Source organism: Dermacentor silvarum, chromosome 4, assembly GCF_013339745.2.
Source record: "Dermacentor silvarum isolate Dsil-2018 chromosome 4, BIME_Dsil_1.4, whole genome shotgun sequence".
Taxonomy (NCBI): Eukaryota; Metazoa; Arthropoda; class Arachnida; order Ixodida; family Ixodidae; genus Dermacentor; species Dermacentor silvarum.
The window spans coordinates 70,560,368-70,575,485 of record NC_051157.2 but is presented as its reverse complement, the minus strand read 5'-3'; the positions used below and the strand labels follow the sequence as shown (position 1 = coordinate 70,575,485).

General features: G+C 43.5%; 1 protein-coding gene across 2 annotated transcripts in view; it reads right to left on the bottom strand.

Moving 5' to 3' along the window:
- The window catches only part of LOC119450201 (cytoplasmic FMR1-interacting protein), a 71,758-nt gene extending 57,558 nt beyond the window's left edge, over nt 1–14,200 (bottom strand). The window contains exons 1-6 of one of the 2 annotated variants that reach the window (XM_049665704.1): nt 14,118–14,200; nt 13,198–13,491; nt 7,084–7,161; nt 6,890–6,991; nt 5,430–5,611; nt 4,575–4,800 (exon numbers count right to left, since the gene is read on the bottom strand). In XM_049665704.1, coding sequence (XP_049521661.1) covers nt 4,575–4,800; nt 5,430–5,611; nt 6,890–6,991; nt 7,084–7,161; nt 13,198–13,404 — 795 coding nt within the window. In that variant the 5' untranslated portion in view covers nt 13,405–13,491; nt 14,118–14,200. Of the gene's footprint in view, nt 1–4,574; nt 4,801–5,429; nt 5,612–6,889; nt 6,992–7,083; nt 7,162–13,197; nt 13,960–14,117 lie in introns of those variants that run through there. The other variant, XM_037713587.2, reaches the window with a different exon arrangement.
- Between the last annotated feature and the right edge of the window lie 918 nt (nt 14,201–15,118).

Sequence of the window (15,118 nt, the reverse complement as noted above, 5' to 3'; positions counted from 1 at the left end):
ATAATTAAATTCTGGGGTACTACGTGCCAAAACCACGATTTGATTATGAGGTATACCGTAGAGGGGGCTCAGGATTAACTTTGACCACCTAGGGTTTTTTTTATTATGCTCCTAAATCTAAGTAAACAAGCGTTTTGCATTTTGCCCCAGCCAAAATGCAGCCTCAGCAGCTGAGATCGAACCCGCGACCTCGAGCTCAGCAGTGCAACGCCGTAACCACTAAGCTACTACAGTGGTTCCCCCTATTTTTTTCAAACAAGAAAGAAGTCCCTTCAGCAAACACAAGTTCAGAAGCAAGAGCAAATACAAGAGTTGCTCAATAAAAAATTTCGCAGTTTCACCCGAAAGGCGAAGCATCAATTGCAATAGCAAATTAGTAGAGAGCTATAGGGAGTAAGGATAGTAGTTTAACAGCTGTATAAACTTGGACATGCAGCAGCACCAGCAACGCGCAGAATTGTTGTTGACGCTGTTGGCGTTTTGCCCACGTTCGCATCGAACGCGCGCGGCATTGGTGATTGTTGCCGGTGCCTCTGGGGGCGGCTTGGAGGTTTTCGACAAGATCGGAACGGGACACTCGCCGAGCAGCATCAGAAGTCTTTGCCACCTTCTCGCCTCGCAACATTTTTATATAATTATGCATTTGGTGCCGCAGCTAAACGTTGCTACGGTGGCTAGATGGGTAGGTGTGCCGACCGGCGCCTCTGGAGCGTAGTTCACCGCTTCTCCGCGTCATGACGCAAAATTGGCGCTGCGGTCAGTAGAACGGTTCCACAGCGCGCGTCGTCTGCTACAGGGGGCTGGCGGACTGGCGGCGAGCAAAAAAAAAAAAAAATAATAATAATAAAGCTCGTATTGGAATAGTTGTATGTCGTCTGTTCGTGTCAGTTTCAAAGGTGAAGAGCTCCGCATCTCTCATACTGTTTGTAAGTTCCTAAGCGATGTGGAATGTTCCAGGTCGGAAAAATGACCGGCGAGATTAGCGGCGGCGTTGCTCCACCAATCAAGACCACCAAGGAGACCTACTGCTTCACTCCGAACTGCAAGTCGGGCTCTAAATTTGTGACAAAGACAGCGGAATTGTTCCACTGTCTGACAGCGGAAATGTTCACCCCCAGCTGCTCAGTAGCTTGCTCAGTATCGGTACGGTGGCTAGATTGTATCGGCGACGTTAATGAGCAAGCGGTACACCGAAAAGCGTTAGTCCATGAGCTCCTCGACGTTGGAAATTTTCAAGCCGCACATGAGGTGCTCAGCGCCTGCGACATCGAGCACCGCTGCGCTGCTACAGGGAAAAGAAAAGTGATTCTAGGCTGATATTCTATATAGCAGGCTATGTAGCAAGGAAGTTCCTGCAAAGAACCAAGTGCTCCGATTGCTCAGGGACATTACTAAATTCAACAGAATGAGTAGGTCAGGGCTGTTGCTCCCTTCTGAAGCACTAAAAAAACTTGTAGCATTGCTCGAAGACGCCTTCAAGCTGTGCTTCAGTTTAAATGAGTTACGAAGGAACAGTGTATCGCCGACTTTGCATCCTTTCTGCAGCTGAATCCCCCGAATTTGATCGGCTGTAAGCGGCACAAGAAAGAGCTCACAAACGATATTGTGAAGTTCTGTTCAATTATACGCGTTTACTTTCTTGTCAAGGGCAATAACATGGCGCGCGAAAGCAACAGGGAGAAGAAGAATCACCTGAAGTGGAGGCGTGTGCTGTGAATAATGTTATGATGTGGTGGACCAACGTTGCAGCCTTGCTGGCGCTAGGCTATTTATGTTGGTGCGTTTGCTGACTCAAGTTAGAGAGCGTTTCTTGTATTTTAAATATATTCACGAATTTAGCCCAAGATGTATTACTCTATTTTATTACAATGAAACAGTGAACCATATGCACTTACCAACACAATTCTTCTCGCACCAATTTAGATACCGTAACTGACGCAGCAATAAAACAATAGCTGGATTTCTCGAAATTGAAACATTAGAACTCGCTAAATATCATGTAAACACGGTTCCACATACCGTATAAAGCCATTGCAGTATTGTTTTATGCATGGAAAAAAATGCATTTACGTCTTTAATGCAATGGGCTGGAGCGCCGCGTTTATATCAATAAATGTGACCGATTGCCAAGCTAGAAAATTTACTTCAGCATTTCGTTTTTTCTGACTAGACGACAACAACAAGTTCCTCATTCTGGCTTGGCCTACACTGCTCAGAAAGGTATTATAACGCGCACTTCAAAGATACAATCAGAGGCAAGCGATACTATCAGACAGGCAGCTCGTCTACACAGCGCAGCCGCCGTTGCGCGCCGCTGAACCGTTCTACTGTCCGCAGCGCCAATTTTGCGTCATGATGCGGAGAAGTGGTGAACTACGCTCGGTCGGCACACCTACCCATCTAGCCACCGTAACGTTGCCTCCCCTCCCTTCAATGGTTCAAGGATTTCAAGGAAGGCAGGGATGACCCCGAGTTGCAGGGAGAGGATGCTGCACCTTCTTCAGACCTTTCAGCTGATTGTTTCCTTTCAGAGGAAACCATCAACATAGCGATGGTCATAATTGAAACCGATGGATGCCTTACTGCCGAACAACTACTGTCAACAACCATATAACTAACACTCTGTCCTGGAACTTACACACAGAACATATAGCATCCAAAGCAAACAAAACACTGGGTTACCTTCGCAGAAACTTTTTTCTTGCTCCATCATCACTGAAGTTACTATTATACATCACCTATGTGCGACCACAAATGGAATATGCTTCATCTGTATGGGACTGTGGACAGGTCATACCAGCACTCACGTTGGAAAGTGTGCATAATCGTGCAGCTCGTTTTATCTTGGCTAACTATCACCGTTCAGCTAGTGTCACCCAAATGAAAACATTTTTAAACCTCATCCCACTAGCTACCCGCCGAAAGCACACCCACATTTGTCTGTTCCATAAGATTTTCTACTATAACTCTAATCTTCACTCCTGATGGATTCAAACAGCACCCTTCATTTGTTGACGCCGTAATCACCAACAAAAAGTAGCAGTGCCCCATTGTAACACAGTAACATGTGCGCAGTCATATTTTCCAAGAACTTGTAACGATTGGAATTCCCTACCCGCATCACTAACGAGTATCACTGATACCATTCAATTTAAAAAGGTTCTTACGATGATTATTACCTAATTACCACTTTTGTGTAGTTCACTAACTCATTTTTGTATCCTGTTTTGGTTCTCGCGTAATATTGTTCTTCAATTGTTTTGTTATGTTCTTGTAAGAAGCTTGTTGGCATTATTAATAGTTTCCTCTATTGTTTTATATTCTTGTTTGAAATGTGCTTTGTGTTCTTTTTATTGATGTGAATTGCCCTTCCCCTCTGAAATGTGATCTGTACCCTGAGGGTAAAATAAATAAATAAATAAAAACTAGGCTCACTACCTGCAGGTTTCAGTAGGAAGCACCTATAAAATCTTGAAGGAACATATTCACATGTCTACAGTCTGTGCATGACAGATCCCTCACCTGCTTACTTCAGTCCAAAAACAAAACCTTGTGGATGTATGCTTTTTGCCTGGAGTGGTAACAGTGTGTTGAAGAGGAAGGTGAAAATTGGTGGAAGACCATTACTAATGCTAACAAGAACTGGGTATACTGCTGTGACCTAGAGATAAAATTCCAAAGCACTCAGTGGGTAGAAAAAGGGCAGTCTCACCCAAAAAATTCACGCAGAAACTCCTCTGGGTGTTGTCTAAGTATGCGTAAGCATTGTGCCATCTGCTCATCTCCACGCAGCCAGTGTCATTATCGATGTTATGAAACTTAATCCGACCGGTATAAACCCTTATCAACTAATATCTCTACTTATCAACCTTATCTGACATGCTCCCACCTTTATCAACTCATCGGTCATTATCAACCTTATCAGAATTGCTCTGATCATTATAAGCCCTTACTGCTCTTTAGCACCTTATCCATCCGCGTCAAACCATTATCAACCACGATAAGACCCATCTAACCCCTTATCCCTTCTTATCATCCTTATGAACTTATTGACTGCTCATGGACAACCGCCAATGTTTTTCGGTTCGAATTTATTCTGTTTTATACATTAATTTCTTCATAGTGCATAGTGATTCGTCTTACATGACAGACGGACGGACGGGTTTTCTCATAGGTAGGCATAGAAATGCTTACGCATTTAAAAGGCTAGGATGCAAGAATTGGCTGGAAGAATGACAATGCAAGGGCTCATTTTGTGAACACAGTGACTCAATTTCTAGCTGGCCCCATGCTACTTCTTGCACCCCATGACAAAAAAAGAACCTGGAGAAACTATGCTTTGATGGGGAACAGGACGCAGTGAAAGCACTGGAGGCAATTTTCCAGAATATGCCAAAAGATGGCTTCTGCCACGTTTTCCAGGCTTGGTAACCACAATAGGACAGGTGCATTTCGCTTAGTACAAAGTATGTAGAAGGAAATAAAAGTGGCGATAATTATTTTTCAGAAATAAAGGCTTCAGAGCGCCAGTCAGTCCCATTCTTTATCGAACAACCCTCATGTGAAGCACTCACCTTAACCAGCATGTGCTTCTCTGCAGGCAGCATGTACATTTTGGTCTCGTACATCTGGACACAGATGTTGACAATGTCTGCTAAGAGGTCGTCATAGCCAACAATCTTCTCCAGCGTCTCCTTGAGCGTGTCCCGTATTTTGTTTTGCGTTGCCAGGAACATGGACAGGTTCTGCGACTCCTGAAGTGCTTGAGAGTCAGCCATTACCTTCAGGAACTGAGCTGCCCTGGAAGACATAATTCATAAACAAGCACACACACACACAGATATATATATATATATATATATATATATATATATATATGCTTCTTTTATTGTACAGAGCAGAATTTGAACATATGAACAATCGAGATGGAATATGTCTGAAAAGGACACAAAACATGACAAAAGAAAAAAAAAAAAGAAAGACTGATATGACAGAAACATAGTACACAACTTCCAAAATATTATTGACCCTGTAAGATGTTCATGCGATAGCAAATGGGTATCACCGTGCAAGAAAAAAAAAATCAAACACTAAAAAATCTGTTTAATCTATATCAGTGGTTTGAGAGTAAGGTGCGTAGAAGTATGCAATGTGTTGAAAAGATAAAAGACAGCATTACATCCATTTTAAGTCTTTTGGTAAGAGAGAACTTCAAGGATAAGTTGTTTTCAATGTAGAGAGAAGGACTCTATTACTGTTTGCTACCTAAAAAAGAGAATGAGACACCAGGAATAATGTGTATAGTGACTTCCATTCGGATCGTCCCAAGGAACCATTGCACAGATACTAGGTGTGTTGAGTTGTACATGCAAATTAGAGATGCATTGTCGTACCACATGCACATTTAAAGCAACTAAGGATGAACATACCTCCTGTAAGTTGCATAGTCATTTTTCACACTGGACTTCATGTTCTTCAGCTCATCCAGCACAGCGAACATATTGATAAACTTGCCAAGGGTTAAGAGGTAGGCTTCTGACACAAAGTCTTTCCGTTTTTCAGCATGGCACAACCTCCTAACCTCAGCTGTGAACCGGTCAATGGCCCTCCTCTGAAAGTGCAAAGGATGCTTTATTTCCTGTTAAACTTTAGCTAAAGCAGTGCAATGTGGCCTCTAATGTTGCAGCAAAAGAAGCATTATAATAGGTTAGCAAATGTGAGAAAGCGGGTTTAAACGCCAAATGAAAGGGTCCACAAAAAGCACCTGTTAACAGTAAAAAAATATTATGTTTAACCCCAGAAAGCTCAAACACCATTCCACCTAAGGGAAAGCTATAACAACTTGATCACCCTCCCTTTTTGGCCACTGAGAGTACATTGATACTAAACAAACAATGAAATCGTATTTGAATTCACCAACTGAAACTTCCCTCCAGAGTGTCAGAAATGCTACTATGGTTTTTGTGTTTTTTGTGAGGCATCAAATTCGACCATACCAAATATAATACATTCAGCTTTATGGGGTTAACTTCAAATGTAGTCACAATCAAAATGCGTGCCTCAGAGTACTATTGTGTGCAAATTTTAAGGAATGTAGAAAGGCAAGCATCTGTGGTGACACACTTTGCGCATATTTCAATGCGCAGAGAGAGACGCATCGGAGACGCACTCTGCGCGTCTCCGACCGCACTGCGTCTCTGCACCGCGTTACCACTGCAGCGTCTCCCGAGGTATACGTCACTGACAGCTGCTATAAAAGAGGCTGGCCTGCTTTGAAGAGGGGCCTTCTTCTTCCACCTCTGAGACAAGCGTAGCGTCAGTATGCTCGTCCGCTGCCATTGCTAATCGAATAAACAGTGTTACGTTTTTATGTTGGGATTCGTCCTTCAGCAGACGCGACATCCCACACATATTTCATCAAGCTCTACTACTACAGCTTAGCTTGTCAAAAAATGTGTGTGTTGACTGGAGCGGTCGGTAAAAATGTTATAACTTACAGCAAAGCGATAAAAAGTTGTAGCCTAGATATTGGAGCGTTATACACAAGTCTCAGAAATATTTCTGCCAATGATTACCACAGAAAGTAGCATACACTGAAACAGAACCAAGACTTGCTCCTCCTGCCTTCTCCCCCAATGTCACCCTGCATCACCCTTTGTTAACTATTATACAGCTTGACCATATAAAAACACTCAAAGGCTTGTAGTATAGAATACTGAAAGACAAAAGATTGCCTAGTGGTTCTCTGATGTTTCTATGCCTCATAAGCATGCACTTTCCTGAGTCAACAGGCCTACAAAAACCTAAGCTGATGTGATCTAATACAGTGGGAATAAAAAAAGTCACCAGCAATGCACGCAATATAGATAAACAGCTTGTAACAACTTACCTGAAAGTACATGAAATTGAGCAGCTTGTTCACCTCAGGTGCGAGTACTTCAACTGTCTTTTCATAAATCTCTACCCTATTTGGTTGCTCATTTGACTTAGGCTGGAAAGAACATGGACAAGTACAAAAGAATTACAAAACTGCAGTCACACAAATTATGAAGTACTGAAAATATAATAAAATAAAGGCTGTACCTGTGGAATGGCACGTGAGCAACACCTCCATGTATAAAGCATGACTGCATGCTCTTGTCCTTGCTCAAGCATTTCATTCTGCAACAGGTTAAGAGGAACTAGCTAAGTTATGCTGAGGTCGAGAACTGTGATAATCAAGATACTTCTAGGCTATTTAACTGTGACAGTCGCCCACACAATAACAAACACAAACCAAAGATGATAGCTAGGCATATCACCTTCAGGCGCTGTGTGCATAACTGTGCATGCTAAGATAGTGCATTAAAAGTAAAAGCACTGAAAAAAATTACACTCTAAAGACCACCTAAACCTTTCGCATACATCTTGAAACACTTCCAGACCTGCTAACCTTAACAATTGAAAAATGCTGCAGTTGAAGCCAAAAAATACTAAATATTCGTAAAAAATACTAAATTGTTTTAATAGTCAAGATGTTAACTGTATTAAAAAAACAACAACACAGACATTGTTCTCTGAGGAAACGTTCTCTGTGGAAACTGAACAGGCAAACTGCTATATGGTATATAAAAATGCTATTGGCCTCATGCGCTACCAATGGCGGCGCTGCGAACGGCACTTCTGTGATGTCAGAGGGAGGACTCGCCTTTGTCGTCTGCTACGCTCCAGCTAGAATAGCTTCATTTTCATGCATTTGCTCGTGCTCTGACTGCGCGCTCGCGTAGCATGGCGCTCTCCAATTACCACCTGTATTTTTTCCTAGTGTTAGTTTTATACATTTATTATAGCCAGTTTATAGTTTTATTAAAGCATTATGAGGATAACAAACCTTGTATATTAAATATATCTTCCATATAACCACCTGATGTGATTGCCCAGTGGCTCTGGCATTGCGCAGCTTAGCTCGAGGTCACTGATTCGACTTCTTCCGCGGTGGCCACATTTAAATAGAGGCGAATTGCAAACAGGCTCGTGTGTACTTAGATTAGGTGCACAGTAAAGAATTCCAAGTGGTCAAAATTATTCCGGAGTCCTCCACTACGTGCTTGATAATAATGTGGTGGTTTTGGCACGTAAAATCTCAGAATTTATTTCATACATATATTTTTATGTTTTATATGACCCCATCTCTCACGGGCAGGGAAAGGATCTTGTGAATCAGATGAGTCATAAAACATTGCGCCAAGTCAGTAAACGAGTCTACGCAGCTTTGGAAATGAAGCATGATTGCAGGGCTCATGCGCAAAATTTTGCGTTGACAAAGTGGCGCTGTAGTTGAAGGCGAATTTCACATTTCGCTTGTAATTCCAGTAACTTGGGGTTGCAAGCGCAAAACTTGTACCGACAACAAAAGTTTCGTTATTTTATTCAGAAGTGGTTTACCTTGAACATTAGAAAGGCACCATGCACTGCCGTTCACAACTGTCAGGCATGCTTTGCACTATTTTCTTGCAAATAGGTCTCAATACCACTTTCTAATGCAGAAAAAAATTGTTTGTTTAGGTTGGCATAAAACTATTTCTGTTCAATGCACTTTTCGACTACCGGAAACCACTCGGAAAACATTATTTTATCCGCGTAATAATAAATATATTATGTTTAAAAAAATGCAGGAAAGCTTGTAAACATTTAGCCTTATACGTCTGCCCCCCCCCCCCTCCTTCTTTTTCTTTGTGTGTTTAGCACTCCAGCAACTTATTCGGTATAGTTCCCAGAAAACCTAAACTTATAAGTTTTCTTGTTTTAGTTTTGAATAAATGTGACTCACTTACAGAGAAAATATATTGGAAACAGTGATCTAAGAACAGGTTGTCACCTGCTGTTGTTACGCGATAACACTAATTATCATCGGTGGACGAATCTAGCCCGGGCAATGTGCACGCTAGCCACGGTAAGAGCATGAAAGCGAAGGGTTACGTTGAGCCTACTAACATGCAGGGGCAAGATGTGTCACGATGGAAGTAATCCATTTTAATTAAAAATTATGCAAAGGTCAGTACTGCAGCATAAGGCTACGTAATATCGTTTTGCTCACTAATTTTGTCCACCCTTGTATCAGACGCTTCAGACCACATTTTGCTGCAATTCCGCCAAAGCAATGCATGCATTAACATACCGCAGTGACCACCTAGTTTCTTGGGAATGGCATCGAATGTCTTTCGTGATATGCTTTATGCACTGGGCAGCAACAAAATCGGAATGTCTGTGGCAAACGGAGAGGGCAACCGAACACTCAGCACGCACACAACAGACAAATACACTATTAGAGCGTAGCCACCGTAGCTGAAGGCCAAATCCCACAGTCAAAAAACGGCCAATGCCGCACACTGATGACTAGCAGACGATGCCAGGAGCAATCCACACTGAGCGTGGCAACGCCTACTTTGCTCGATTTTGCAGGGAATAGTGTCCTGGAACATTCCGTACATGCTGGTCGAAAAACCTGCAGACTCACTTTTCAAAATGCTTTCACATAGTGAGCCCGTGCAGCGCGCTTGCTCGCTATGTGAAAGCATCTTGCTATGTTGAAGAACCCCAGCTATGCTTTCCCATAGCGAGCTCGCGCACCGCGCGGCGGTGGAGTCCCCCCATTGACGTCACGCGGGAGAGGGCGCCACTCAAAGATCTCGGGGCGAATATGCTATATGGAAAAATATTTACAGAATGCAAACTGAAATTTCGGTTGCCGTTATGAATTGGTTCTACGAAAGAATGGCCCTGCTGCTGGTAGGTCAGAATAAAAGACGGCACCCAAAAACGTACCACTGAAAATTTGATGGGCCCAACTGTATTCATATTCTATTTAAATGAGTTTTGCCCTAAACTGGCCACAAATGAAAGACCATGAAATCATTGGCGTCACTACAACAATCGTAAACAGCTCTCAAAATCATGCATTTTACTATAAAAGCATAAAAGTTGACAGGTATGCACTTCTGGTTTGACCAGTGTTGCAAGTTTGAATAATTTGCGCAAAGTTCTTCAGTAAACCAAGTAGGGTAGATGGCTCGGAGTTGGCTCTCAGTGTGAGTATGTCATTGTGTAGTGCGTTCACCTTTTTCCTAGTTTTTCATAATGTTTTACATTAGGCATATTTCAAGAGGCTGGATGGGTGCTTTCCAAGTATGCTAGACACGAAACTGCTGATGTTCTCATATCTGACGTTCCTGTAGTGAGTTCTCGCATTTAGACCACATTCCGTAAATTAGATAAAACTAAAAGAGGAATTAAAAATTCTTAATTCATTATGCAGCTGTACGCTTTTCACGATTCTGAAGATGGAAGAAATGTGGTGAAACAAAATTTTCGATAGACAGTAATAATTGGTTCCTGAAAGGGAAGTTAAAAAAGATAACTGCAGAAGCGTACGCATTTGGGCCGGTAGGTTCACGACTTGAGCAGAAAGAGCGCAAAGGAAAAGGACGTAAGAAAGGGACAGACAACAGCGCTGACTAGTCATAAAAGCGATAACTGCTGTAGCCATGGTCAGAGAAAAGAAAGAAATAGACCCTTACATTATATTTATTTATAAATATTGCAATTACGCTGTGGCTATTGCACGAGTGGCGAACACATCATAAATCAAGTGCAGACAAAAGATCCGTCAATGTAAATGAACAAATATCTCAAGATGGAGCATTCCAATGTTCCATTGGTAAAGGAAAAAGCAGTGCTTATGGGCGTCTTTTGAGTTTGAGGTATAGCAGCGGCGCCTGGTGGCGGCGAGAAAAGTTGTCTGGGTAGTACCAGCTTGGGTAGTATTGAGCCCTGGCTGTGGCGAAGAACGTTTCTAGCCCGAGTTTTGCGTCGATTCACACTTTTTTATGCCCTGTTGCGACTGCAAAAAGGCTCGTCACTTCTCACAGACCACACTGCGAGCTGGCCGCAGCCTATAGTTTTACGAAAACGGACTCTCCGTGTGCCGTGGGACGCAATGCTGGAAGCAGAAGGAATCGGCAATGCCGATCCGGAGAGACCTAGCTCAGCCTCGAAAAAGCGTCGCCATCGTTACTGCTGCATCGCGAGTTGCCACGAGCAAGAAGGCCTGAATCCCAACATCAGATTCTACTGTTTTCATTCAAGGCCTCACGAAGCGGAGCGTCGGGGGCGCTGGATAACTTCACTACCCCACTACGAGCACCACAGGTTTGAGAGTTAAATGTGCTCATCCTTGACCTCAAGCCAGCCCGTCGAGGCAGTGTAGCAAGGCAGTATTGATTACAGCACATCGGTGTTCGAGCGCTGTCATTAAAAGCTAAGTCAAGCGAGCAGCGCACGAGCTCGCGCTGCAGCACAATTCGCACGTATGTTACTGCAAGCTCATATGCATTGCACCACTTATTTATCAGTTGCTAAAGGGACCGATGGTCGCTACTACAGTGCAGACAAGACTACTTGTTTAGCGACATGCAGTCAACAAAGATTGCAGGAGGTCCACCGTTTTGTGGCATGCTGAAAGACCGCTGCCGTCACGGCGCGTGCGATCGTGCGCTTGAGCAGTTCCGTACACATGATGTCTGCTTCTCGCTGCTGTGAATTCATTTATTGCAAGCATTTCCTCGCGTTTGTGCACCTGAATCTAGCAGCGTGCAAACCTTACCTGAAGTTCATCTTCGTACACCGCACTTAAACTTCACCGCTTATTTCTTGAACGGCAGACATGTATTCGGCTTTGCATAATTTCTTGCCTTTACGCAGCGTGCCACCCTTGAAAAAATCATCGGTGCCCGATATTCGCCCCCCCTGCAGGCCGTCGTACAAAACAACCGAAAGTGGCGGGTCCATATTATAAACGTGCTTTCCGAAGCAAACGACCAAGCTTGGTACTACCCAGTTCAGGACAGAGGGCACCATTTTCGCAGTGCCCCCTGGGCAAAGCAGGAGCCCCATACGTGTCAGTTATAAGCTGTCATGTTAAAAGGTTTACCCTGTGAGAGCTTCAACTACATGAAGGTGCAGCAAACTTTATGTATTCATCTAAGCGGGTACAGCGTGACGAGTTACTTAGGGTATGCAGAGAATCAATGGCCTGGAGCACGCCAGACGAGACATGAGCAATAGACGGGCTAGAAGATTTAAAGTACATATACTGAAAGTGATCAGAAAGAAAGCTAGCTATCCAGTCAACTAGTTTAGCATTACTTAAGAAGACACAGTTTGTACCGCAGCTTAGGGAGAAACACACTGTCGAATACCTTGGACAAATGTATGAATATTGCGTGAACCTTTATACTAAGATCTAATGCTTTAGCAATGTTGTGAAGAATTTATTCAACGGTACTCTGACCACAGCGAAAACCATGCTGACAATTACAAGCAGGTTGTTAGATTCCAGGTACTCCATGATATGGTTATAGATTATGTTCTAGTAGTTTACAAAAGTGAGATGTTAGGGAAATTGGTCGATTGTTAATGTTTGCTTGTTACCAGACTTACTGAATGCTAGAATTTCAGCACATCACCATGCAGAAGGTACAGTCGTGTGCTCAGCTGCAGTTTGCATGTATTTTGGGAGAAAGGGCTTATGTGTTGTTGCCTTTTGCCTTGTTTCTTTGAGTGCGTAAAACAAACCACATAAAATTTTTAAATGCTTGCTTCATAAGAAGATTAAAAAAAATCTCTTAGGGAATTCATACTGGTCAAGGGCCATTATCATATGGCTTTGCATTGGTGGATTGCAGGTGGTGTAGTTGTCGCCGACTTTCTCTGACTTCAGTTTGACTTCACTCATCAGTTCTGTTGTTTATCATGTATTAACGCATTTTTACCTAGAATACAGTCTGTTTACTGTGTCTGTTATGCAGATGCTACAAATTTCATGTAACCGTTACTCATAAGCATGTTTTCATTAGCAGCAATCCCTCTCTCAAAGCAACATACAGATGGATGAAATGCGGCAACACGAAGGGCTTCACGTCCTAGAAAATGCGAAAATATTAATGATCGATATATTACGTATGCAGCGCTCAACACTTGTCCCAGTGACACCAAGACAAGTGAACGAGCGAGTTACTACGGGGCCAAGTGCTAGGCAATCTTACATTCATTTGGCATACTGTCAGTTCCTGCTTTCTACAGAGCTCTAAACATGGCATGCAGAACAGTTGTTTATACAACGAAAAACACTACTGCGTAATAATTCGAAGACTTCCTTACAAGCTCGGCATGGACGGTGGCTTCTTCAATGTACTTGGCGACTCCTGTCACAAATGCATTTCGGTCTTCGAAATTCGTGTCGAAGTTGGCGTGATACACTATGCTGCAGGGCAAAGCTTCGATGCAGGGCTGCTGATCCGGCAGTGGCAGCTCGTCCAACACATCCACGTTGGACAAGGCATCGGCGAGTGTCACCTCCGCTGCCATGGTTTTGCCCGTTCCGTCGGCGGCAGCAGTTTCGGGCGTCTGCTCGGCTGCCTCTTCACTACAGCCGATGCTAGGAGACCCCACGTCCTGCGACATTTTGCACAGTGCAAGTAAGCGACTTCACTTTCAACGTACTCCTCAACCTCCTCGAAACACTTCAAGATGTCACACTCGACGGTCGAATGTCCCGAAGCGGCACACACATCGTGCTCCGTCTCACCAACGTCGGTTATGATAGCGTCGCTATCGCAGTTGAGAAGGGCGGGGCTCGCGCTATCATTTTTATGTACACATCTTTCCGACGAGCCGGAAGATGATATAACACGCGTTAGTCAGCTTCCGAATCACGCCTGCGCGATCGCTACGGACGAACACGCACAGACGCGGTGAGGCAGTACGGGTAGCGCACGCAAGGCGCAGAGTGGCCACAAAGTTTGTACGCCTTGCGGTGCTCGTCACCGCACTTAATAGACATAATTACATTTGAATACAGTTTATTACCTCACATAATGCAAATGACATCGTATCGAGAGCGAAACATGTTGCAGAAAATATTGGGGACATTAGTTTCCGGAGTTTCTTTGCGCCTATGATGTACTACCTATGATGTCATTTCTAATTAAAGGAATACTTGGCGAAAGATCACGAAAGCAGAACATGCGTGGAAACTGAGACTAGTTCGCTCCGAATATGACTGAGAAACAGCTACAAACCTCAGCAAGGGAAAACTTCAGCCTTTAACTAGTAACTTTCGGCACCCCCCAACAGCCGTAAAGACAGCCATTTTGATGCTTTTCCAGGGGCGCCATCTGACTTCAGCTTCAAAGTACCACCTTTATCGTAAAAAAATCGAGCAACTATGTGAAAACGAAACCAAAACTAAACTTTACGCGCTCTATCTCGGAAGCACCGTGCTCTGAAGCCACGTCAGCGCGCTTCAGTTGATTCTTGCTTCCACTGGGGCCACTTCCGCATTCTGCGTGCTGGCTAGTACTGTATTTTCATACAAACGATAACTATTTCCTCACCACACACGTCGAATAGACGCGACAAAAAGAGTGGGACTTGATAAGGTCTGAAAGAAAGACAGCGGAATCGCGCGTCTTTGCAGATTCCCATAATCTGTTTAATTTTCTTTCGGGCTGTTGCATTAATAATTTCAGGAGCCTGTAGTGAAACCACACATTGCATGCATATGAAGCCTTCGAACACTTGCTTAAGGAATGTTTAGCTAATGTTCTAGCTCTTATTTTCACCAAATTTGATCTCGGTGGCAGCTGTAGTTCTTCCAGGTCAGCAGGTTGAATTTTGAACCTTTCGTTAAGCGTACTCATAACGCCCCAGAGCTCTTGCATACGTAATTTACTGTAACACGCTGTAATCAACCCACACATCTTGCACACTGCGTGCACATCGCCCATAACCTACCCCCTAATTCAACAAAATGTAAATAAGCTAGGTGACTCGTTTAGTTTACCAAGGACACCGCGGACGCCTGGTATAAGGGAGAAGAATGGGTAATTATGAGCAATTTTCCTAATTAATTCAGTTCTGCCGCACATTGCACATAAACATGCCCCCAATTTTCACGAAATATGAACTCGGTGTGACGAGTTCTCGGGACATTGGGAAACCGCATAACTGCCGCATAACAGCTCTATCGCGCTTTCGAGCACATGCCGAAGGAAATTTTTTGTAGCGAGAGCTACACTGG